General features: G+C 45.8%; 1 protein-coding gene across 1 annotated transcript in view; it reads right to left on the bottom strand.

The window, feature by feature from the left end:
- Loxhd1 (lipoxygenase homology PLAT domains 1) overlaps positions 1-23,198 on the bottom strand; it is a 179,955-nt gene that overhangs the window by 80,801 nt on the left and 75,956 nt on the right. The window contains exons 13-21 of the mRNA XM_087189273.1: positions 17,504-17,658; positions 15,604-15,764; positions 12,980-13,056; positions 10,960-11,156; positions 8,635-8,827; positions 6,580-6,740; positions 3,615-4,083; positions 2,997-3,151; positions 870-1,003 (exon numbers count right to left, since the gene is read on the bottom strand). Coding sequence (XP_087045399.1) covers positions 870-1,003; positions 2,997-3,151; positions 3,615-4,083; positions 6,580-6,740; positions 8,635-8,827; positions 10,960-11,156; positions 12,980-13,056; positions 15,604-15,764; positions 17,504-17,658 — 1,702 coding nt within the window. The remainder of the gene's footprint in view (positions 1-869; positions 1,004-2,996; positions 3,152-3,614; positions 4,084-6,579; positions 6,741-8,634; positions 8,828-10,959; positions 11,157-12,979; positions 13,057-15,603; positions 15,765-17,503; positions 17,659-23,198) is intronic.

The raw sequence follows: 23,198 nt of genomic DNA, 5'->3' as shown, positions 1-23,198 counted from the left end.
ATAAAGGAGATGTGATTTTTTAATACAATGGAGCACTACTCTGCCATAAAGAAGGATGAGCTTGAGACAGTTATAGCTAAATGGATGCACCTTGAGACTATACTCTTAAGTGAAGTAAATTGGACACACATGTTTAAATACCACATTGTTTCTCTGGTGTGAGAAACTGGAAGTGGAAATAAGGACTAAAATGTATAATAGATATTGGGAAATGGGAAAACAATGTTAAAATGGGAAGGGCAACAAAGGAGGGGGAGGGGGAAAGGAAGGAAGGGAAAAGAAAAAAAGTGAAAATGGAAGGAAAAAATGGAAATAAAGCTTTTGTATATAGGGTGGGGGGGGGACTTGACAGGAGAGGCGAATAGGAAAAAAAAAGGTAGAAACATTTTGCATATAACCTTTATGGGAAAGGTTGCTGATCCCTGGTCTAAAACTTTAAAACAAGGTGCTGGAAGTTGCTTTCTCCATGGAGAGTCTCTGAGTGTGTGAAGCCTGAACATGGAGACTAGGCCAGGAGAGGGCTGACAGGGACTGAAGATCTACACTTGATCTTAGCCAAAAGGCCGAGAAGCGATGAGGGACTGAAGATCTGACCTCTCGGAATGGGTGAGCAGGCACTCCTGGAGTGGATGTACTACCAGACTGTCATCTGACAGGATGAGATGCCCTGGGAAGGCTGTGCAATGATAGAGAAGGGGAATAGGCAGTGTCTGCTCAGCCTACTACATGAGTCAAACCCATCTTGGGTTTGTAGGTATCACAGCCAACCTACCCTCGTCCTCAGGCCTCCATCACCCACCCTCAGTCCTCTCTCTAGGACAATCTTAGTGGCAGGTAAGGCCCCCTCCCCCCACCCCAGCCTCACTCACGTGGTCTCACTGTTCATGTCAGTGATGTCTATTCTGTCCAGGAACCACCCTGGTCTGTTGCCTGCGTTGTCATGCCGAATCCGTATCTTGGTCAGAGCCCCCAGGTCAATGGCATAGATGGTGAAGGTGTCTGTCTAGGAAGGAGGAGAGTAGCACTCATAGGGCTAAGACCAACCCCTCCTTCCCTTGCCATCAGCTCCATCTTCCAGAGGTGGACAATAAGATCGAAAACAACCAGGAGTGGGGAGGATGGACCATGTAGTTCATTAGTCTGGTGTTTGTTCTGTGCTATTGTTTTTTCAACCTATCCCTCCCAAGGGATCGTCTCACCCTCACTGTTTCCAGGAAGGTAGAGAGAGAGAGAGAGGCAAAGGACAGTCTGCAGTTGTGGGGGGTGTGTGTGTGTGTGTGTGTGTGTGTGCGTGCGCATGCACGCGTGCATGTTGGGCACAGGGTGCACTGAGACCTTGGGCTTGTGTGTGAACTTGTATATCATCTCCTTCAACCATAAATTTCTATTAAGCACTTACTATGAGCCAGTCCTGTGCAAATTCAAAGTGATTAAGAGAAACAGAAGACTTGGACTTGCTGCCCACGTAGGTGGGAGGGTGGGTGTGAACCACACACATGTATGTGAGCCTCCATTTGCACTGGAGGAAGCAGACCACATTGGGACCCCACAGATGAATGGCATTTTCTTGGCTATAGATTTTTGACTCTTTATTTTGAAAAAAATTTCAAATCTTCAGAAAAAGTATGTACAAATAGTACAATGAAAGTTTTCACACCTTCATCTACATTTTGAATATTTGCTATGCTACTCTCTCTTCTCTCTTCCCTCTCCTCACCTCTCCACTCCTTTCCTCCTTATTTTTTTCTGAATCGACTGAAAATAAGTGCAGATACCATGATCTTTCACCCCTAAATATTTCAGCGTGGAATTGCAAAGAACAAGGACACTCATATAATCCCAGAGCAATGATCAAATTCAAGAAACTTAACATTCTGAACGTCAACACAACACAGTCAACATCAACAAAACACAGGCATTTATCATATAATGACATGGATATGTTCTAATAAATATGCTGCTAGATGATGTTTGTCATTATGCAAACATCATATAGTATACTTACACAAACCAAGATGGCTACAATGTCACTAGGTGGTATAGTCTTATGGGATTACTGTGATATATGCCAATTGCTGTTACACAACATGTGACTGTACTATTACCTAATATAAAGTCCATATTCAAATTTTACCAATTATATCAGTTTTGTCCTTTAAAACGATATTGCCCCATCCCAGGGATAAAGTGGCTATTGTTTTTCATGGAGAGCAAAGAAATGCAGACATAAACCCTGATCCCAAGTCATAAGAAGAAGTGTTGAAAGAAAACTTGAGGGGGGGAGTACAAAACAAATAATCTGCCTATAAGTATTTTAATGGATTTGGTTCATTGCTTTTCTTCCTCTAGGTTGAAGAGAGAGTCTGGTTTCAGGATATGCAAAATCTTAAAAGAGAAAAATAGCAGCTTTATTTTTCATGCTTTTCCCTATGCTTGTAGAGAGAGGTACATGCATTTATTTCACAGCTTCCTACTGCCTCAGGGTGTAGTTCAGACTTCTTAGCCTGTCTCACATGCATGTACTATTGGTCTTATCCAAGCTTATCCACTGTAAGTCACCAACCACTGCTCAGGGAGAAACACACTGTTCTCACACTGACCCTCCACATCTTTGCTTCTGCAGTCCTATTTTCTGCAAATATCCTTTACTGTCATCTTTATACATTGCCCACCTAGTCGTCCCCACAGCACCATGTTAAACAGTGAGCCTACTCAGCATCTGAGAACCTGATGCTGCATACTACTCTCTAGTTGTTCCCAAGGATCAGCTAGCCTATGAGCTCCATGCATTGGAACCCTGCCTGTACTTTTTTCGCCCTTCCCCAAAGCATTAGTGCTTACAGAAGAGACACTGCCATCAAACTACGTTGGACTGAGGGAAGCACCCTGCCAGAAGCACAGCAGATATCATGCTGGAGGAGCTGTCATCAGAGGGCACCATGCCCTATATCTGAGCCCCCCCACCAGACCCAGAGGCCAGAGAGCCCTCACTCTACCTGCCCCTGCTCAAACTTGTTGGACTTGTCCGACTTCTTCAGGGGCCGCTCGCCTGTGTCTCCATACTCCTCACCGTAGATTGTCAGATAGACGTTGGCATCAGTGCCAGCCTTGGGCACATTCCCTGTGATCACCTGGACCTCATAGGTGTTGGCTAGAGGCAAAGAAAGATGCAGGATTGAGGACACAGGGCTATGAGGTGGGCTGAAGCCCAGCCTCACAGTTTCATGCAGATTTTCACAGTAGGAAGGATCTACCATATATCTACACTAAACTTGTCTGAACTTGCCTGCCCCCAACCCAAGACTTCCCTTGAACATGAGACCAAGAGCAACATTTGGCCTCACAACCCTCCAACCTTATGACCCCCACATTTAGTTATATCCAGTTGTTACAGAGCTCCTCCCACTGTCATTGACTTCTCCTGAGATCCCTGGGACAAGGGCAATGCTTAGCCCCAAACAGAACTGTCTGTGGTGGCTTTTCAGATGCCGATCAGGAGAGCTCTTTGGGAACCATGATGGGTTCCCACCTCTGTGGCCTTCATGTGAAGGAAATGGAGTTACCCTTGACCCCTCCCTGGTCCCTTTAGAGGATGTATGGCCCCGAAGGCTTACGCTCAGGACCCGGCCGGCCTGCTGGCACCAGCTCCACCACAAGCTCATTGTCCTCCTTGCCTCGGGCCAGCCAGCGATGGACTTCAAACTTGTACTGCTCAATCGCCTCCTGCATGCCTGGCCCAAACTCCTCCTCTTCCTCCTCCTCCTCAGTCTCTTCCTCTTCCTCCTCTTCAGATGAGGACTCCTCTGATGAGGACTCTTCTTCCTCACCCTCATCCTCCTCATCACTGCCCTTCTTCTTCTTCTTTTTCCTCTGCAGCTTGGCCTTCAGCTGCTCCTTCTTGAGCAGCTGCTGGAGCTTGTCCTTTTCCTTCTTCCTCTGAGCCTCTTCCTCGGGCGTCAGGTCCTTTTCCTGCACCACCAGGTGCCGCAGCCACACCATGTCCACAAACCAGCTGGGCCCAAAGCCCTCACCTGTGTGCCCCAGACGGATCTTGTAGATTTCGCCCACGTCTGCCGCCTCCAGCTGAGCAAAGCAGGGAAGTGGTTGGGGTCGCCCTTGGTGTCCTCCCTGCCTCCCCAACATAGCCAGGCCCAGGGCCTGGGTGCTGGGCTGCAGCAGAGACTGAAACTTTTGCTCTTAGAAGCAACCCCTCTCTCTCCAACCACACCCAGCCTTGCTCCTTAGCCTGGCCTGGCCCCCAAACTTAATTCCTTCTAACTGCTGTGGTGGTCAAGCTGGTCTCCCTGTTTCTGTCTTCCTTTCGATCATGTGTGCATGAGCACATGTGCATGCACATACACACACACACACACACACACACACACACACACACAGCACTCATTCCTAGGATTCCTAATTCCATGTCTTTGCTTACATAGTTCCCTCACCTGCCTGCCTTTATTCCCTCACCTCTAAACAAACTGTTCATTCAGTCCTCTACTTTATTATTACTTTAATTTTAAAACTTTGTGCTTTTCTGTGTTCTCCAAATTTTTTCAGTATTAAACATATACAACCTTTGTGACAAGCCAAAAAATAAGTGTTCTTTTTTTTTAAAAAAAATCTTACCTGTGACCTTAGAAACCCCGGATCCTTTCCAAGCACATAGCCTGTTTATCTGCCTGTCTCCTCCCTCCTTGTTCAGGAGGGTCCCAGAACTTGGCTCCAGTCCTGGCCTACCCTGGATGTCCTCTTTGTCCTATCAAGCTGTGAGTTTCTTAAGAGAAACACCATTTTGTGACTCTCCCTACTGGTCGGAGGGCAGTATGGATGGGTCCTCAGCCTCAGATCACATTGTTACTCTGTCCTGAATGCCACACTACAGGAAGCACCTGCACTCAGATGAACTCTGGTCCTTGCACACCTCCGGGGGCAAGTTCTCATGAGGTCCTTTCTAGTGGGGCTCCTCTTAAGCACTCTGATGCTGCTGCTGGTTGTGTATTTGACCCTTCTTAAAACCTGGTCTAACAAGTTATCCCTACTGAGTTCCAGGGAAACTAGAGCTCAAGTCTGTTCCCTAGTTACTCAGTGTCCCATAATTCAGTTCCAGACCTAGACAAGAATACAGGTCTCCTGACCTCAAGTCTATGAATCCACAGTGTGGCCAAGCCAGTTTTGTGAGAAAATTCCCCAGTCCAGATAGAGCCCAGGGTCCAGAAAAAGCAGAATTTATCTTCAGTTACTTGGGGTATGGGCACTGGGCCTGGTAAGTCATTTCTTCAGCCCATTAGCTCTCCTCCCCCATGTTTCCTGGGTCATGGCACCCCCATGACCACATTCCTCAAAGAGACCTGCTTGTCATGCCACATCTTTGCATCTGTTTGCCTAGCTGAACCTGCATCCACCACACCCAGTGAGCTGGCCTCTGAAAGGTACACTGCTGGGTCGCAACTCCATAACATTCCCTGACATTGACTCTTTTGATTATTATAAGGATGGTCAAGCAAGCCAAGCAGGTACTACAAAGTTAGATTTTAACTGAAGCTCAGGAAGTCAAATACATGGGCCTTAGCCTTCTCAGCAGTGTATGAGGATCTCAATGAGGCACCTCCAGCTCAATGAAACACCTGTGAGCCTGGCCTGGTCCCAAGTCAACCAGGACCTTCCCTTTGGGGATGGGGTAAGGACTGTTTGCTGAAGGCCAACATGCCTGTGGCATATGAACACACATAGAGCACCCAGCATGAACATGCTCCCTCCACACACACGGATGCACACACATGTGCATGCACACACAGACGCTATCAGGTACAACATAAAATATTCATGTACCACTCAAGGGCCACTCCCCTTACTTTGTCTTATACTGTCAACAACATGCTCACATGCACATCATTTTTCCTTTCATAAAGAGTTTTACAAAAGTAAATGAAGAGGCCTGGAACACTCCGAACATGGCATGAAACTCCACCATCTCCCAGGTTCTGCCTGAGAAGCATGACCCTGGCATTGGAGTCACAAACTGGGGAGTAAGTGGAGGGACCCCATCCCTTATGACATCTTGGGTTAAATGAGAATCACCTATTCCATAAATCTCAGAATTGGCAACATGTTAGTATCACTGGTAAACTTTAAATGAAAGACATGTCAGAAAATGCATCCCACCTCCAGAGACTCCGATTTAACTGGTAGAGGTGTGGGCTAAGCAGTACCTTTTCTTAAAGTTCCCAGGTGACTTGAACATGAGGCCAAGAATGAGAACCCTTGATATAACCCAATACCCTCATTTCAAGCCCAAAACTCAGGAACAGTGAGAGGATATTACTGTCCAAGTTTACAAGGTAGAAATTGGCCAAAACACCAGGTATTCAATCCCAGTTAAAAAACTCTACACCCAGGTTAGCTGTGCCCAGGAACTTTCAGGAAGCCAAGAGAATCCTTGTCCAACTAGTCCTCAATTGGCTGGAGGGGCAGTCCATTCTCCCATGAGTGTTAGCTGAGGAAATAAGAACACCCAGGGAACCATCCTGGTGGCCTCTGGGCTCGCTGCTGGCACCCTGCTGTCTTGCCCCCACACACCTGGAACACATCCTTGGATGCCCGATCAAACACTTTTGCGCGGCTGGAGAGGAAGAACACTTCAGTCTTGCCTTTCTCACCATAGATCTGCATGTAGACTCTGGCAGTGGTGCCTGCACCACCCACATCCCCTGTCCAAATCTCAGTCTCATAGTGGACCACTGGGTGGGCACATGTGGGAGAAATGGGACATTTAGTAATAATAACAACAACTACAGTAACAAAACAAACATTTTCAGAGCCTCTCCCACATGCCTGGTGCTTCTTGGTCATCATCTTATATAACCTTCTCCCCAACATCTGAGTAAGTATAATCATTTCCATTTTACAGATGGAAAAGAGAAACTTAGGGGAACTGTGTAGGTAAAGAATATGGCAAACCTCTGCCATCAGTCTGGCCATCCATGTGTCCCTGGATAGGAATAAGGAGGACTCACTGTAAGAGAGGACATTCCCTGTTTTCTATCTACCTGCTGTGGTTTAAATGTTTGTCCCCTGCAAAACTCATTCTGAAATTTAACTGCTATTGTAGGAGCTGGAGCCTTTGAGATTTGATGAAGTCATGAGGGTGGGATTGGTGCCATTATGAAAGAGTGAGTTTGGCTCCCTCTTTCTCATCCCCTCACCTTTAAACTAGTACCACTTATCAAGGTGATGGAGGGTAGAAATGAGTTACAGACACGCGCTGGTAGAGGGTAAGTCCTGATGGAGTGCAAAGTGTCTCCCAGAAGGACTATGGCACCACACTGTCTGTCAGTGTGACTGTGATAGGGCTGGCCCTCTGGACAGTGTTATAAGACAACATCATGATTTCTTGTCAAGTAAAGAGTGTTATTTTCAATAAGACAATCTTTATTACCATGGCAATGGAAGACTTGGGAACTGAAGAGGACTGGCTGAGAGCCTGAAGAGGCTGAACTAGAGATACTAGATTCAGCTAAGAGCAGGTGCAAGGGTGAATGGACAGCCAGGCACTCTGTGAAAGCCGGCAACCCTCACTGAGGGAGCTCTGACTCCCTTTCCTCCCTCAGTTCTTGCCACCACAGACTGTCACCATCATAAACAATGAGGAAGGGGAATCATGAGCATTTAGAAAATGATACTAAGTTGTTAGCAATCAAAATATGGCAGCCTGAAATAAAATATTCAACAGCAAGGATAAAGTCAAGGACATTTCCTAAAAGCAGAAAGCAAATTCCTCAAGGACAAAAAGTCAAATGACAGAGAAAAAGTAAGAAGTCAGAGGAAATTTAATATCCAAACAAGAGTTCAGTACTAGAAACAACAGAGGAAATAAAATTGGAAATTGTTGGACACACAACATGGAAACTCAAAAAGCAAAAATACTTCAAGACTGAGGATTCCCATGAGTTTCCAGAACAATGGATAGAAGTAAAATCACAAAAAGCACTCTGACAATTTCAGAGTGTCAGAAATAAAGATGAGCTTAGAGTGGATTTAGAGAGTGGAAAAAAACAGAGTCAGATAGCAGATTGGCATCAGACTTCTCACTGCAACTACGGGAGGGCTTTGTCTCTTGCACACAGATGTCTCCACAGAGCCCAGAATGGGGCTGGCACAGAGACATCACAATAGATGTTTAATGAATAAATGAACAAAATGTTTTATCTTTCCAGCTAGTCTTTCCAAGGGAAGACAGGGACTATACTTTAAACTCCTCTCTATAGAGTTCAAACTATGCATTTCTTTTTTTTTTTCTTTTTTTTTGGTACCGGGGATCGAACTTGGGACCTTGTGCTTGCGAGGCAGGCGGTGGAACCACTAAGCTAAATCCCCGGCCCTGCATTTCTTAATAATATCATTTGCTGCCTTTATTCCAGAATAAAAGTTCCAAACAGTCTTCGCATCTGTAAAATGAGCCCCAGCTACCTTCCAGAAACATGGTACAAGAAACACTTGAAGGCTCCCATTAGTTCCCCACAGCCCTCCCTCTCCCTATCACTTGGAGAAAGACCCATTTGCTCCATAGTCCCCACCCCCACCCCATCACCCCCAGCTCTATTTGCGCATGTTTCTACCCGGCCTTCTCCATACATTTCTGGATCTCCACAACCTCGCTGGGGTAGAGCTCCACCTCCAGGCGCCCATCAGCCTGGTTCTTGTCCAGCCAGCGGTTTGCAGGGAAGGTGTACTGTTTGCCTTGGCGGGGCACTCGAATCTGGACACTGCCCAGGAACCAGCTTGCATGCAGGCCCGTGCTGTCATGCCCAATCACCAGCCGGTTGATCTGGAAGAGAATTCCAATGAAAGTGCCCAAGAAGCAGTGTTCAGAAACTTCTAAGCCTCATTCCCCACCTCCCTAGGCACGGGAACAAATAGCTCCCTGAAACCAGGGCTTCCAGTTCTTCAGAAGAGGAAGCGGCACAGGAGAGGCTGGCTTCCAGGCAAGATCATCAGGCAGCTGAGGGACCATCACAGACAAGGGCATAGAACCCGGTCCCCCAAAAGTATTGGAAGGAAACCAAGAGCCCTTTGGGTGGATGCCAAGAGACATGGGAGAGTTTCCTTGTTTTTCTGTGGTGCTGAGACTATGAAGGTCCCAAAGAGAAATGGGCTGAAAGAGTAAAGACAGGGCAAGTGTCTGCATCTGATATGACTGGAAGCTCCTTAAGGCAGGGACTGTCATTTGGTTCCACCACACCGGGCACCTAAGTTAGAGGAATTGTTCAGTAACGTAGACACTTACTACATGCTTGCAAGTGTTATTAATACATTCATTACTAATAATCCCATTAGGACTCCCTGTTGTCCTAAACAGGAAGACTGACACAAAAAAGGCTAAGGAATATGTGCCTGGCAAGTAAATGGCAATGTTGGGCCCCAGAGCAGGCAGTTGGCCGTTAGATTGCTGTTCCCAGTGTGATCTGTTTCCCATACTGCTGGTTGAGGGGATTTTAGTGGTACAAGTCCTACCTATCCCCTCTCTCACTGCCATGGCCTCCCCTCAGATGTGTCATTGAACTGCTGTCTTCAATCCTTCAATCCTGTAAAGGGAACAGCATGTTTACTCTGCAATTATTGCTTCAGCTAAAATGTAAATACATTTGATCAAGGAAAACCTGGATTGAAGTTCATTAGCCTCAAGGGATAAGTGCCTGACACGAGGTTGTTGCCCAGAGTGCCTGTTGATGGGAGGAGAGAGTTCCAGGACACAAAGCACCTGAAATAAAATGGGGCTCCAGAGAGGAGAGATGATGTTGCAGACAGAGGGGCTCCAACCTCCTCAATCTCCACCATGGAACATCCTCAACCCAGCACAGACATTTCTCAGAGATGTCTCAGAGTTCAAGTCCTGGGTTTATACCTGTGTTTCCCCATTAAAGTCAAGAGTCTCACCTTGACCAAGCCCTAGCCAGGCTCTGGAGAGCTTGCTTGACTAAGCTTCAACCTTGGCCTATAAAGACTTAAACAAAACACCAGCATAATTCTAACAGCTCAAGGCCACACCCCTAGGATGATCCTAACCTCCTTTCAGTGCCTGTATGAGAAAATCCCAGGCTGTCAAAAGAATATAGTATTGATTCCAGCCAACACCAGAGGATAGCCCCTGTTTCCAGGCTCTGGACAAGAATGAACCTAGCTCTGAGAGGTGCAGGTTAGCAAACCAGATGAGTTTCCCAGGGCCCCACCTACCCCTTACCATTTCTTATGATTTTTCTACTTTCCTGGATACACTGAGCCCCTATTTACCCTGCTCCTGGTCCCTCGTTCTCCCTTCAAAATACATAGAAATCCGTGCAAATCAAAGTTGAGTTAGTTTGTGTGGGCCTCTTTTCCCTGTCACAGCAATATACTATTGAAGTCAGTCTCACCACTTTAAATGGCCAGTTTTATCTGTGAAGAAATGTTCAGGCCATTTATGTCAGGGCCACCCAGAACTTTGAAAGATGTAGACTCCTGGATCCCGTACCCTAAAGCAGCATTTCCCAAGGATGCCCAATGTGTGCATGGAACATAATTCTGATGCACACTTGGGTATGGAGTTGGGGAATATTTTTAGTCCTACTTTTCAGTCTTTCTTGTATCTGATATCCTTTTCTTCAGTGTCTATGACCCAGGTACACTGGTTCTGGCCATGTAAGTAACATTTTTTGGATAAAACTACTAAAAATACTCATCTCGTCCTCAAAGTGGCTCTGGGAGGTTAGCACTGTTCATATTATCTCCAGTTGGTGTAGATCATAGCTGGAAAACAACATACCTCACTAACAGCCCCCAAGTAGGCATTTTTTTCTCTTCAAAATGGGCTCACCCATGACTACTTGAATGTGTGAGTGTCCACGTGCGGTGGACACATATGTGGATGTATGTAGATGAATGGGTAAGATCATTTCACATGACTACGGGAAGGACACTCACAGTTCCAATGTTCAGGGTCTCAAGGGTGAACTCATCCACCCGGCCACATTCAAAATAGTCCTTGAGGTTGTTGTCAGAGACAAGAAGAATTTGCTTGATGGTGTCGGATTTATCCCCATAGAGCTTAAGGTAGACCCGAGAATCCGTGCTGGCCCCAGGAATATCCGAAGTCTTCACACTGATATGATAGCGGAAGTCTGAACAGTCCAAGGCAGAAGGAGAGGAAGGAGGTTAGTGCAGGTCCAGAGGGAAGGAGCAGGTGCCCGGAGTAGGAGGGCAGTCTGCAGCCAGGCAAGACAAAGGCTGAAGTCAGAAACCCAGGCCCTGTGACTTGGGGGAGGGTATCCCTCCAACTTTCTGGAGTCCTCTCACCCAAGCCAGAATTCTAACAGGTGCCCTGCCTGCTCCAGAACACATATGTGGATATATGTAGAGAATCTGCCTAGAATGGGAAAGCAAACTGTAAGCTGCAGGCAAGAATGCCAATATTTCAGAGAATGAAAGGACCTGCAGCAATTACCCGTCCAGCTTCTCCTTTGATGGATAAGGAAACTGAGGCAAAGGGCTCATCAGTCTGTCTAGACTGTGTTTAGCACAGGATGTGCACAGTATTACTGCTAAATATTTTGATCTTATAAGCAAGGAATCTGAGACTCAGACTCAGAAGATCGTGTGTTTGGCACAATATGGTGACAGTTAAGAAGTCACCAGTGAGAAGTGGAATCCTGACATGGGCTTAAAGTCCTCTGCTCTTAACTGGCCACCATGTGGATGTCACTCTACTTTATCACTTCAGAAAGTCTGTGTTGCCTGTATGCCAGGATAAAAACACCCAAGGGAAAGACAAGCCAGAGATAACATAAACCAAGATGCAAAGTCCTCCACACTTGTTCCAGGGCATGTCTTAGGGAAAGAAGAGGAAGCACTGAGGGGAAAGTGATGCTAACTTCAAGGCCCGGCACTCACTGCCACCTTAGGGTCTTCTGTCTGGGGAAAGTGTGGAGAAAGTGAGCTGAGTACACTTTGCCTGGGGCCAGCCCTGCAAATAACCCACACCTGGGCCAGATCAGCTCCACCAGGGATATCTGAAGGCACTTGTGCAAATGGCTCTGTCCTTGTTGCTAAAAGATGTAGCAGGAACTAGAAAGCCTCTTTCTTATACCAGTTTGCATCCAAACCCTTTCCAAAGCTCTAACTGGGAAAGCAAGGCCTTGGAGCTCTGTTCACTTGGTGAGTCAGGAGCGGGGAGAGTGGGAAGAGCAGTGACAGAAGATAGAGATATCTTGGGTCATGGCTCCAGCACTGCAGGAACCAGGTGTGTAGGTGGGGTGTCCCTGACCATAGGCATGGGTCACGTCCTTTCCTGAGGTCTTTCCCAGCTCTTAACTTTGCTAATTCTGAGCCCAGACACTGAACACTAGTGTGCCTCTGGAATCTGACCCTTGGAAAGTTCAAATATAAATATCTAGCTCCTCCAGACCTCAGCGTCCCCACCAGACAAATGCATGATGTCAGCTCTGGCTCACTTCTAGGATGTTACAGGGCTTAACTGAGATAGAAATTGTAAACATGAGGTGCTGATGTTGTTGGGATTCTAGAGATATGTTTCTATTAAATTTTTTCTGAAGCTCAACGGTCTATGGACTTAAAGAAATATTACCAGTAAAGTAAAACTATGAGGCCTCTGGTATACTATTCAACATTTTAAAAGTCTTCCCATTTTACAGTCTCTGAAAATGTGTTTCTCCTCACAAGGGAATGTAGGTCCCACCTATGCTTGGCACCATTAGCTGAAGGTATTGTTTTTATTAGTCTGTTGACCATATGCATTCAGGGCCTCACACGTGGTCACACAGGGTACAAAAGAAATATCCAGACCCTCCCTGAGGGCCTCCCATCTCTACCTCCCAATGTTCTCTCCATGAAATGAAGTAAAGAGTACATGTTCTTTTGAAGGGCTTGCTTCAATTTAAGGAAAGGAAGCCACGTGTCCCACCACCTGGTTGTCAGGACAACTCACTCTTCAGTGTAGCGTTGCTGTCACTGGGCAGCAGCTCTCGGACCAGCTGCCCATCATCCTTGTCCTTGTCCAGCCACCTGGTGAGCAAACAGGCAAGTGCTAAGTGTTTGGGTGGGGCAGCGCACTCCAAACACTCACACCGTTCATAAGAGTTGCTAGGGTGCCCACAATTCTGACTTCAGCAAGGAAAATAGGTCTATGAGAGCTCCTAGCAAAGCAGTCTAGCCCAGCTTGGGGAAGGACTTCCAGGAGCAGATGAGAGCTGGCTGAGGCTGGAAGGGTGACAAGGGATGACCAAGAGAGAGGGGAGGAGCATCCCAGAGGGAACAAGTCCAGGAGCAGACAGAAAGCCCACGTAGGTTGAACGCAATGAGGGAGGGACGAGGTACTGGCAGATGAGGCTGGACGTAGACAGGCTGTAGGATGTTGGGCCTTGGTGATCATGGTAAAAAGCCATCATTATTATTAGAAACCACCAACTTTTTTTCTAAACGCCTCCATGTGGATGGCACTGGGCCGAGGGCTCTGGCTGGGGTAAGGCAGAGAAGACACTGAGATAAATAAGACATAGCTCAGGATGTTTGGAGCCTACTGTCTGGCTAAGAAGACAGGGCAGGCTGAATGATGCACTGAGGACCAAGACAAGGATAGGGCTGGACCAGAGTAAGTGCTCAAGGGATTTAGGGAAAGAAGAAGGGCCCTCAATGAAGGGTCTTGGACGCAAGTCCTCAAAGATGAGTAAGATTTGCCTTGAATAAGCTAGCTCTGTGTGCTGCAGAGCCGGGTTTGTTAGCTGTGACACATGATATGTCACAGTGAGCTGCTGCTTGGCTCTCTGCTGGTCATTCCCAGAGGAAAAACAGTGTGCTAGTCACCTGAAAAGCACCTTTCCCACTGAGCGTAAAGGCCTCACCTGAGAAATGAGACCGTCATGCCAGCACACATATCTAAACCCCATACTCAGGCTGGCTTATGACTGGGACAAATGACAGCATAACAGATGGCTTCAGTGTTCTCCAGGTATGGAAGAAGCAAAGACATTTACCTCTTGATCAAAAAATCGCTCTGATTGATGTCTTAGTGCTTGCCTTTGCAGCTATCCTTACTATATTGCCAAGAGGGAGGCAGTTCCCCAGGCCATCCAGCCACGAAGGAATCCAAGGTGTTGCTTTCTTCCTGTTCATCCTGACTTGCAGCTCAGGCCTCTGAATTCACCTAGGACTCTTTCCCAGGGCCCAGGGAGGCAGCATCACAGCCTGCCCCATCCCTTTCTCAATCACATGGTCTTACATTCCCATAGGGCCTTCCTGTCAGTGGCTGATAGCTGCCATTGAAACACTAGCCAACCACTCATTTGTGGCCTTCTGTGGGCTTTGGTGCTAGGAACCCAGAACACTAGAGAAATGTTGAGTCTCTGAGACATGAAGACACATGGTGGAATCCTGAACATCCATGACAGGGGATTTGGGAACAGAAGACTGCTAGTTAGAGTCCCCCAAGTCCACCCACTGGGCGCCTCCCCTCTGTCTGTCCTGCTGAGGATTCCCTCACACCTCCAAGTCACAGAGCATGTGGAGGAGAAGACTGGGGTCTAGCCACAGCCACAAATTAGGAGGGAGGGAGGAATGGAAGGGCAGCAGGCTCTTAGCTACCAGAAATCCTGCTTTCCCTTCTTGCCTCTTCCATTCACCCAGCTCCAGCCCCTACCCAGCAGTAAGAGGAAACCATGACTTGTCTGTTCATTTCCGCCTAAATATTGCAGGGTATTAATAGATATTGCCCCAAAAATCTTCAAATGCTCTAGCCTGGTTTCACAGGGAGATGTTGCTAAATGGATAAGTCAGTCTGCTGTGACTTCATTACTCTTTCCCTGGGTGCACAGGAGTGTACACACACACACACACACACACACACACATGCTCGCACACACACACCTGCCATAGCTGAAATGCTTTCTGATCCTGGAAGAGAAAGAGAGAAAGTCTGCTTTGTGCTCCTCCATAGGGGAGTTAAAGTTACAGCTCAGACCCCAGTCAATCATTCTGTGTCCATTTCCTGGGCACTGCCACAGGTGACAGTAAGGACCAGTTTGATGGCACAGAAACACTGATAATCCTCCTAGTTCTAAAATGCCTCTGTCAGGGACTTCTAGAAGCCCATGGAAGGCCAGGCTGGCTGAGTAACAAATCCAAATGCTTCATAGAAAAAAAGCTTTACCTCACCCACAAGCTGGGGAAGAAAAATGCAAAGTAAGATACTTTGAAAAGATGTATCAGAAGGTTACTGAAATAAAACACCTTTAATTCAAAAGTTTAATTCAGCATGTAACTAACATTCTCTGAGGTGGCTCTTGTTTTAATTCAGAAACTGTCAAATTTTATCTGGGAAAATATCAGCATTTTGGTACTCAAATAGAGGGAGCTACAAATACACTTGGGAGATGGGGAGAGAATGCAAGGCTCGAGGTTGGCGCCACCAGCAAAGCCAACCTTTCCTTGCACCAACTACAGCCTTAAGCCACTGTTTTACTCATTGTTCCTGGTAGTAGGAGTGAATGAATCTCCCTCAAAATCAGGCACTATGTCCTAATCTGGAGGAAGTGAAAGCAAGCAGGACTCTCGTACCTGAGACACGGGAACTCCACGTTGTCACTCTCTGGCTGTCCCTCCTCTCTCACTAGCACCCGGTCCAGGTACCAGCCACTGCGTGAGCCTTTGCCATCGTGTCTGATCCTCACCCGCCGCACCTTCCTCAGGGTGACACACTCGATGGTGAACTCATCTGCCTTCAGGGAGGGAAAGGCAGCAGGGTCAGCTGGTGGCAGCAACCCCAGAACCCAAGACCAAGGGAAGACATACACCCAGAAATCAGAAAGGCCTGAGCTGACCCACTGAGCTACTGGTCTTTCACAGGTGGGACAGGGCCACCAATAGAGAGCAGATTTTAATTTGCTCCCAGTTTCTCCTGCTGGAATGTCATTCAATGTCAGGATCTCAACAACTGGTATTTGTATGTTTTGGTTAAATGCTGCCATTCTCTGTGACCTCTGTTTAAAAGGCAGCTTCTCATGGGAGTATGAGCATGTCAAACTGTTGTCACTAACCACTTACATGAAATAACCCCTTGGCTAATTTCTCTACCCCTTTGCTATACAGAGGAACACTGGTCCCCTTCTGAAGAGAGGAATCATTAGAATTGGTTGGGGGAGACAGATGGTCTTGCTAACTCTGCAGTTTTGCCCACCACTGAGATAGCAAAAACTCAGTAGGGGCTGGAGAGTTTCAAGTGTACATGTGTGCCTGGAAGCCTCCATGAGGAGAAGCACCAGAGGTGGGAGTGATGGACAAAGATGTCAAAGGATGTAGCAGGAAGAGTGGGAAAGGGTGGAGAAAAAGGTGAATGGGTAGGTGGGTGGGCAGGAAGGAGAAGAAATACACGAAGGCATGTGAGGTAAAGGTAGCCTCACCTTCTCTCCGCAAATGCATTGGGGCCCACCACAGCATCCTACTCAGATTATCTTTGCCCTATAACTTTCAAATGCCCATGATCTAAGAACCAGGGTAGCTTAGGCTGGCCTCAGAGAGATGCCTCTATTGACATTCCGGGGTCAAATCTGCCCTCACCAAGAAATGGATGGCAGAGGAAAGAGGCAGATCAAAGACATCTGCAAATATCCTTCATCTGAGAGCTTCACCCCTCGGCACAGTGACCTTCTACTGAGCATGTACTGTATACTGCCTGTGAGCTGTACATCTGCCACCCATAATTCCCATACTGGCAAGCTACCGGCAGGTATTCTTTCCTCCATTTTAGACATGAGGAAAATGAAGCACAAGGGGATGGAGTGATTGACCCAAGACTGGTTTTGCCCCAGAGCTGGGCCATCGTTCCACAGGTTCTCCTCAGGAAACCCATTTGCAGTTGGGGTAACAGAAGGGAACACCCTGCATATTTGCAATGAGACTAGCAGCAGAACCCTATCCCTCCACCTCTGTATTTCTTATTTTCTCTCTCAAAAAGGATAGAAACAAGATGCACCCAGTGGTCATGCCTAGCAGAGAACGCAGGGTTCCTACGTCCATTTCAGGTGCCTAGCTTTCCTCCAGACTGAGTGCTCCTGTGCATATTTAAGATGCCAGCATTCTTCTCCCTCCACCCACCCTAAGGTGCCAAAGGTGTTGATCCTCTTTCCCCTCTTCTCAAAGCTTGAGGTTGGGAGGAGACTATGACCCCTTAGAATGGCTCCCCACTCTTAGCTGCATGGTTCTAGGAGCTGTGGTAGGTACCACGCATATTGTTGAGTCAGAGTGGATTAAATGTTCAGAGACCAAATAAACAAGCACCACTGCTATGTCCTTCCAGTGGTTCCTGTCAGGATTCCCCAGACCTTTACTCCTCTCTCCCAGAAAGAGGTTATTCCCTGACTAAGGCTCCATTACCAGCCATCAGCTATACTTCATAAGAGCAAGAAAGATGAAAACCAAGGAAGGGGGGTTGGGGGAGTGGCACATTGGTGGAACTTACATTGCCCTTCTCAAACAGGTCAGTGTTATTCCTGCAGTTGTAGAGCAGCCGCTCCCCTGTATCCCCCACGTCACCATAAAGGCAGAGATAGACGTTGGCATCAGTTTCTGCACCTTCAAGTTCCCCTGTGCACACAGTCACACGGTACCTGGCCACTGGTGGGTGAAGAGAGAAATCCCATTGGCTGACAGTGACCTGGTCTCATTACTAAACTCTGCCTCCTCCTTCTCCAAGCTCTTACCTGGCCTTACTTTGCTTCCTACCCTCCAGCTATCCAAGTCCCACTGCAATGAGCCATTCAAGAGATGGTTCATGTCCAAGATCCTGGACCTAAACCAGTGGTGGTGAACCTGTGGCACTCGTGCTGCAGTGAGCACTCAGGCCGTCTGTGGGTACATGAGCCAAGTCATCCCAGCATTGCCCCAGCAGCTGAGCATTGTATATTCAGGTTTAATTGCAGTGTTGGTACTCTGTGATCAATAAGTGAGTTCTGGGTTGCAGTTTGGGCACTCAGTCTCTAAAATGTTCATCATCTCTGGCCTAGACAAATCAGGAGTTCCCTGTCCTAGTGAAGCGTCAGAATCTCTTGGGAAACTTTTAAAATAATTCAGATTTCTGATCCTTACTTCAAACTTCCCCACTCTCAAATTCCAGATACAAGACCCCCCCCAACTGAATTATTTGTGAACTCCCTCAGCGGCCTCTCTGAAAATGGCCAGTGTTCAAGGACCACGTATCTAATCTAAACATGTTTGACCCTTGATTCCATTGAACCCAGTGAACCCTTTTGCTTTAGGTTGTGCTCTAATTCAGATGACTTTTCTTTATGAAGCATAGCTGAGCCTCCTCCTCTTTTCAGAGCACCCCAGTGCAAAGGACATGCCAGGAGGCAATAGAGAGAAAGACACAAAATGTAGCCACTGTGGAAAAGACAATGGCTTCTTTCTGTGTTGAAAATGTATGGTGGGGATATAACTGCATCTCATACACCACAGCCTTCCTTATCGAAAATTAGCTGGAAAGTAAAATTTATTTATTTAATCATGCACTCATTCATTTCCCACACTTCTGCTTACAGAAGGCTAGGGGATGTTATGCATCATTACAGATGCAGGGATTCAGCAGTGATCAAGACACACACTTATTTCCACAGAGCTTACATTAGAATTGAGAGTAAATGAGTAGGTGACAGTAAAGTTACAAAGAAATTATACAATTATAATTTATGCAATTATAAATAAATATACAATTAAAAATTATACAATTCTAACAATTACAAACAAATCATGACCAGAAAATGTTCCAAGTTATATCTGTACAAAAAGATAATATAATGAAGTGATGTCTCAGATTGGAGAGGAATGAAGAGATGTAGGTGATTTAGATGTGCCGAACAGATTGCTGCAAGGAGGTAATGCTTGAGCTACAAAGTTAATGATAGGAGCCACCCACAGGAAATCCTGAGAAGAGGGTTTTGGCATGTGTAAAGATTTCAATGTAGGGATGACCAATGTATGTCCCCAGAGCAGAGAGAACACTAATATGGCTTGGGTGGGAAGGAGTTTGAGATAAGGCCCACAGTGGACATGCTATAAGAGGTAGGGTGTGGCAAAGCTGGCTGGGGAAATGGGCAGCACTTGTCTATTGCAAATCCCAGGGCAGTGCCAGATGATTCTCAGGTCCCCAAATGTAGAACTTCTCTTGGGTTCCCACAAAATGTGGACAGCATAAAGGAGACCAGACACTATGAGGAGCCACACAGTGGGCACTTTTATTTTTGTTTTTATCTTTTCTTTTGTTTAGCCCAAGTTTGCTCTACAGAGCCAATTTTTCCCTGACACCTTCATCCCTCTTTTTTCAAATAAACTTTTGGCACTGTTTTTCGCTTGTCGCATCCAACTGTGTTTGAGGCAAGAAGGACCTGTAATACTTTTAATTGGTGAGTCTTTTTAAAATTTTTTATTAAATTCTTTTATTGGTACATTGTAGGTATACAACACAATTACATTTCTCATTGGGAATTGTACCTTTACATAATGCATCTTGGTTCTCATTTTTTTTTCCCATTCCTAGCCCTCCCTTCAAGCCCTCCACCCTTCCCTATTTACAAAGACTTTATTTCCATTGTTTCCATTTCTCATCATTTTTCCTTTCCCTTCTTTCCTTTCCCCTGCCCCTCCCACTACCCCTACCCCTTTGGACCTTTTCTTCCTATTTTACATTATCGATTATTCATTCTAATCATTGGTACATTTTAGGTATACAATATAACGACATTCATCATTGGAAATTTGCACCTTTACATAGTCTCTCTTGGTTCTTATTTTTCACCCTTGCCCAGCCCTCCCTTCAACCCTCCAGTCCTCCCTATTTACAAAGATTTTGTTCCTATTTTTCCATTTTCTCATATTAATCCCATTCCCTTCTATCCTTTCCCCTAGTCCTCCCACTTCCTTCCCCTTTGCCCCTTTTCTTCCTATTTCACATTACCTATTAGACATTTAGTCCTTATTTACACTTTCAGTTTCTCGCACCAGAGAAACTATTCGGAATTTATTCATGTGTGTCCTATTTATTTCACTTTAAGAGTATCACCTCAATGTGAATCCACTTAGCTATAAATGTCTCTAATTCCTCATTTTTGATGGCTGAGTAGTACTCCATTTTAGTAAAAAACCACATGTACTTTATCCAGTCTCCAGTTGATGGGCATTTGGGCTGTTTCCAAGTTTTAGCTATCACAAACTGTGCTGCTATGAACATGGGCGCACATATATCACTGTGGTATGATTCTTTTAATTCTTTGGGGAAGATCCCCAGCAGTGGAATAGCGGGGTCAAATAGGCTACTGAGGTCCTGAGTCATGCGGAAGATGCCGAATCACCCCGCTGCAGACAGGCAGGTCTGCCCATGCCCTACCGAGGTCCCGAGTGGCAAGGAACACGCCAAGTCAGCCCGCTGCAGACAGGCAGGTCTGTGCACGCCCTACCAAGGTCCTGAGTCTTGGGGAAGATGCTGAATCACCCCGCTGCAGACAGGCAGCCACCTGGTTCCACACTACAAAGACTCAGAGGACACCAGACCACCAGATCAAGGTACTAAGTCCCGCTGCTCCCAGCCCAGAGGTAGGGGCTTCTGAGCCATCGTCCCACTGCTCATGGTCCAGAGGAAGGGGCTTCCAGGCCACCATCCCACTGCTCCTGGTCCAGAGGAAGGGGCTTCCCAGCCACCATCCCTCCCACTGCTCCCAGCCCACAGGAAAGGACTTTTGGGTCACCATCCCTACCGCTGTTCCCGGCCCCTGTCCCACCTCACCCAGTTCAGAGGAGTTAATCCCTGCAGGCGCTAACAGCCCCCTGCCCCAGTCGAAATGAGAAAACATGTAAATAAGTCTCAAAACCAGACTTCCAGATCACCTACAGCAACCCCAAAGGGAAATGAGATGGAACACTCTGATACTCAACCATGTGGAACCACTGAACTGGCAACAAAAGGGGATCTGGAAAAAAATGAAATCAGAAATAATTTCTCAGATAACAGGAGAAATTGTGCCCCTAGTGCAAGACATGATTAAAAAATCTAGAGAGGAGCTCAGGAACATGATGGAATCCCAACATAAGAAACAAATGGAATCCATAAAACAGATGCAAATAGATTTCTAAGACATGAAAAACTCCATTGAAAGTCTACACAGCAGAATGAGCCAATGTGAGGACAGAATTTCAGATATAGAAGATAAGATTGCAATTAGTGACCAGGAAAAGAAAAATTGCTTCCAAATTATAAGGGAACATGAGAAATCAATCCAGCAGCTGCTAGATGATGCAAAGAAGAATAACATAAGACTGATTGGGCTCAATGAAGAAACAGGAGACAGTGCAGATGACATAAAAAATCTCTTCACAGAAATAATGGCAGAAAACTTCCCAAGCAAGGGAAAAGAGCTTGACATACAGATAAGTGAGGCATATAGGACTCCAAATAGCCTTGATCAAAAAAAATCTACACATAGGCATATAATTGTTCAGATTCCAGAAACACAACAGAAGAACAAAGTTCTCCAAGCAGTCAGAGAAAAGAAACAAATCACATACAAAGGAAAGCCCATCAGAATCACAGCAGACTTCTCAACACAAACCATCAAGGCAAAAAGAGCTTGGAGTGACATATTCCAAGCCCTAAAAGAAAACACCCTCCAACCCAGATTGATGTACCCTGAAAAACTATCTTTCAAAATGGATGGAGAAACAAGATACTTTCATGACAAAGAGCACCTTAGGAACTTTGTGAATACCAAACCAGTGCTCCAAAGAATTTTACACAATATCCTAGGAACAGACATTGAGGATCACAACCCCAGGAAGCAAAGCAGAATGAACCCATCTGGCATGACAAGAAATTAAATGGAAAGGGGGAGAACCCAACAAAAAGAAAAAGTCATGTCAATGACAAGTCAATATGTTTCAGTTATAACCATCAACGTTAATGGTCTCAATTCACCAATCAAAAGAAATAGACTGGCAGAATGGGTCAAGAAGCAAAATCCAACAATATGCTGCATACAAGAAACACACTTAATTCAAAAGGAAACTCATAGACTGAAAGTTAAAGGGTGGAAAACAATACTCCATGCCATGGGAACCCAAGAAAAAGCAGGAGTAGCTATCCTCTTGGCAGATCAAGTAGATTTCAAACCAACACTCATTAAGAGAGATGAAGAAGGACACTACATCCTTGTAAAAGGAAGAATCCAAGAGGAAGAGATGACAATCATAAATATCTATGCACCAAACACTAGTGCACCCAACTATATAAAACAAATACTAATGGACATGAAAAGTCATATAAGCACTAATACAATTGTAGTGGGGGACCTCAACACCCCACTGTCACAAATAGATAGATCAACTAGACTAAAAATAAGTAATGAAATACAAGAACTCAATCGAACTCTTGAACAAATGAACTTAACAGATGTTTACAGAGTCTTCCACCCCACAATATCAGAATACACATTCTTCTCAGCTGCACATGGGTCATTCTCCAAAATAGACCACACACTCACACATAGAACATGTTTAAGTAAGTGAAAAGGAATTGAAGTTATCCCCTGTATATTATCAGACCATAGTGCGATGAAATTGGAGATCTACAGCAAAAGAAACTGCAAAAATTTCATAAACACGTGGAAATTGAACAACACACTTCTGAATAACCAATGGGTCACAGAGGAAATTAAAGAAGAAATCAGACAGTTCCTTCAATTAAATGACAATGACAATACAACATATCAGAATCTATGGGACACAATGAAAGCAGTCTTATGAGAGAAATTCATAGCAGTGAATACGCATATTAGGAAAACAGAAAGAGCCCAATTAAACAACCTGATGCTGAACCTCAAGCATCTAGAAAAAGAAGAGCAGGACAACCCCAAAGCTCATACAAGGGAGGAAATTATAAAGATCAGAGCAGAAATCAATGCAATGGAGACAGAATGATACAAAAAATCAATGAAGCCAAGAGTTGGTTCTTTGAAAGAATCAACAAAATTGACAAACCTTTAGCCAACTTTATCAGAAAAAGGAAAGAAAAGGCCCAAATCCATGCAATTAGGAATGAAAAGGGTGAAATTACAACAGACCCAGCAGAAATCCAGACGATCATCAATACCTACTTCCAGAACCTATACGCC

Source organism: Heterocephalus glaber, unplaced genomic scaffold (assembly GCF_053883595.1).
Source record: "Heterocephalus glaber isolate CG9 unplaced genomic scaffold, H.glaber_assembly_v1.0 deba00000331, whole genome shotgun sequence".
In the NCBI taxonomy this organism is placed as follows: Eukaryota; Metazoa; Chordata; class Mammalia; order Rodentia; family Bathyergidae; genus Heterocephalus; species Heterocephalus glaber.
This window is presented reverse-complemented; position numbering and strand designations above follow the sequence as displayed.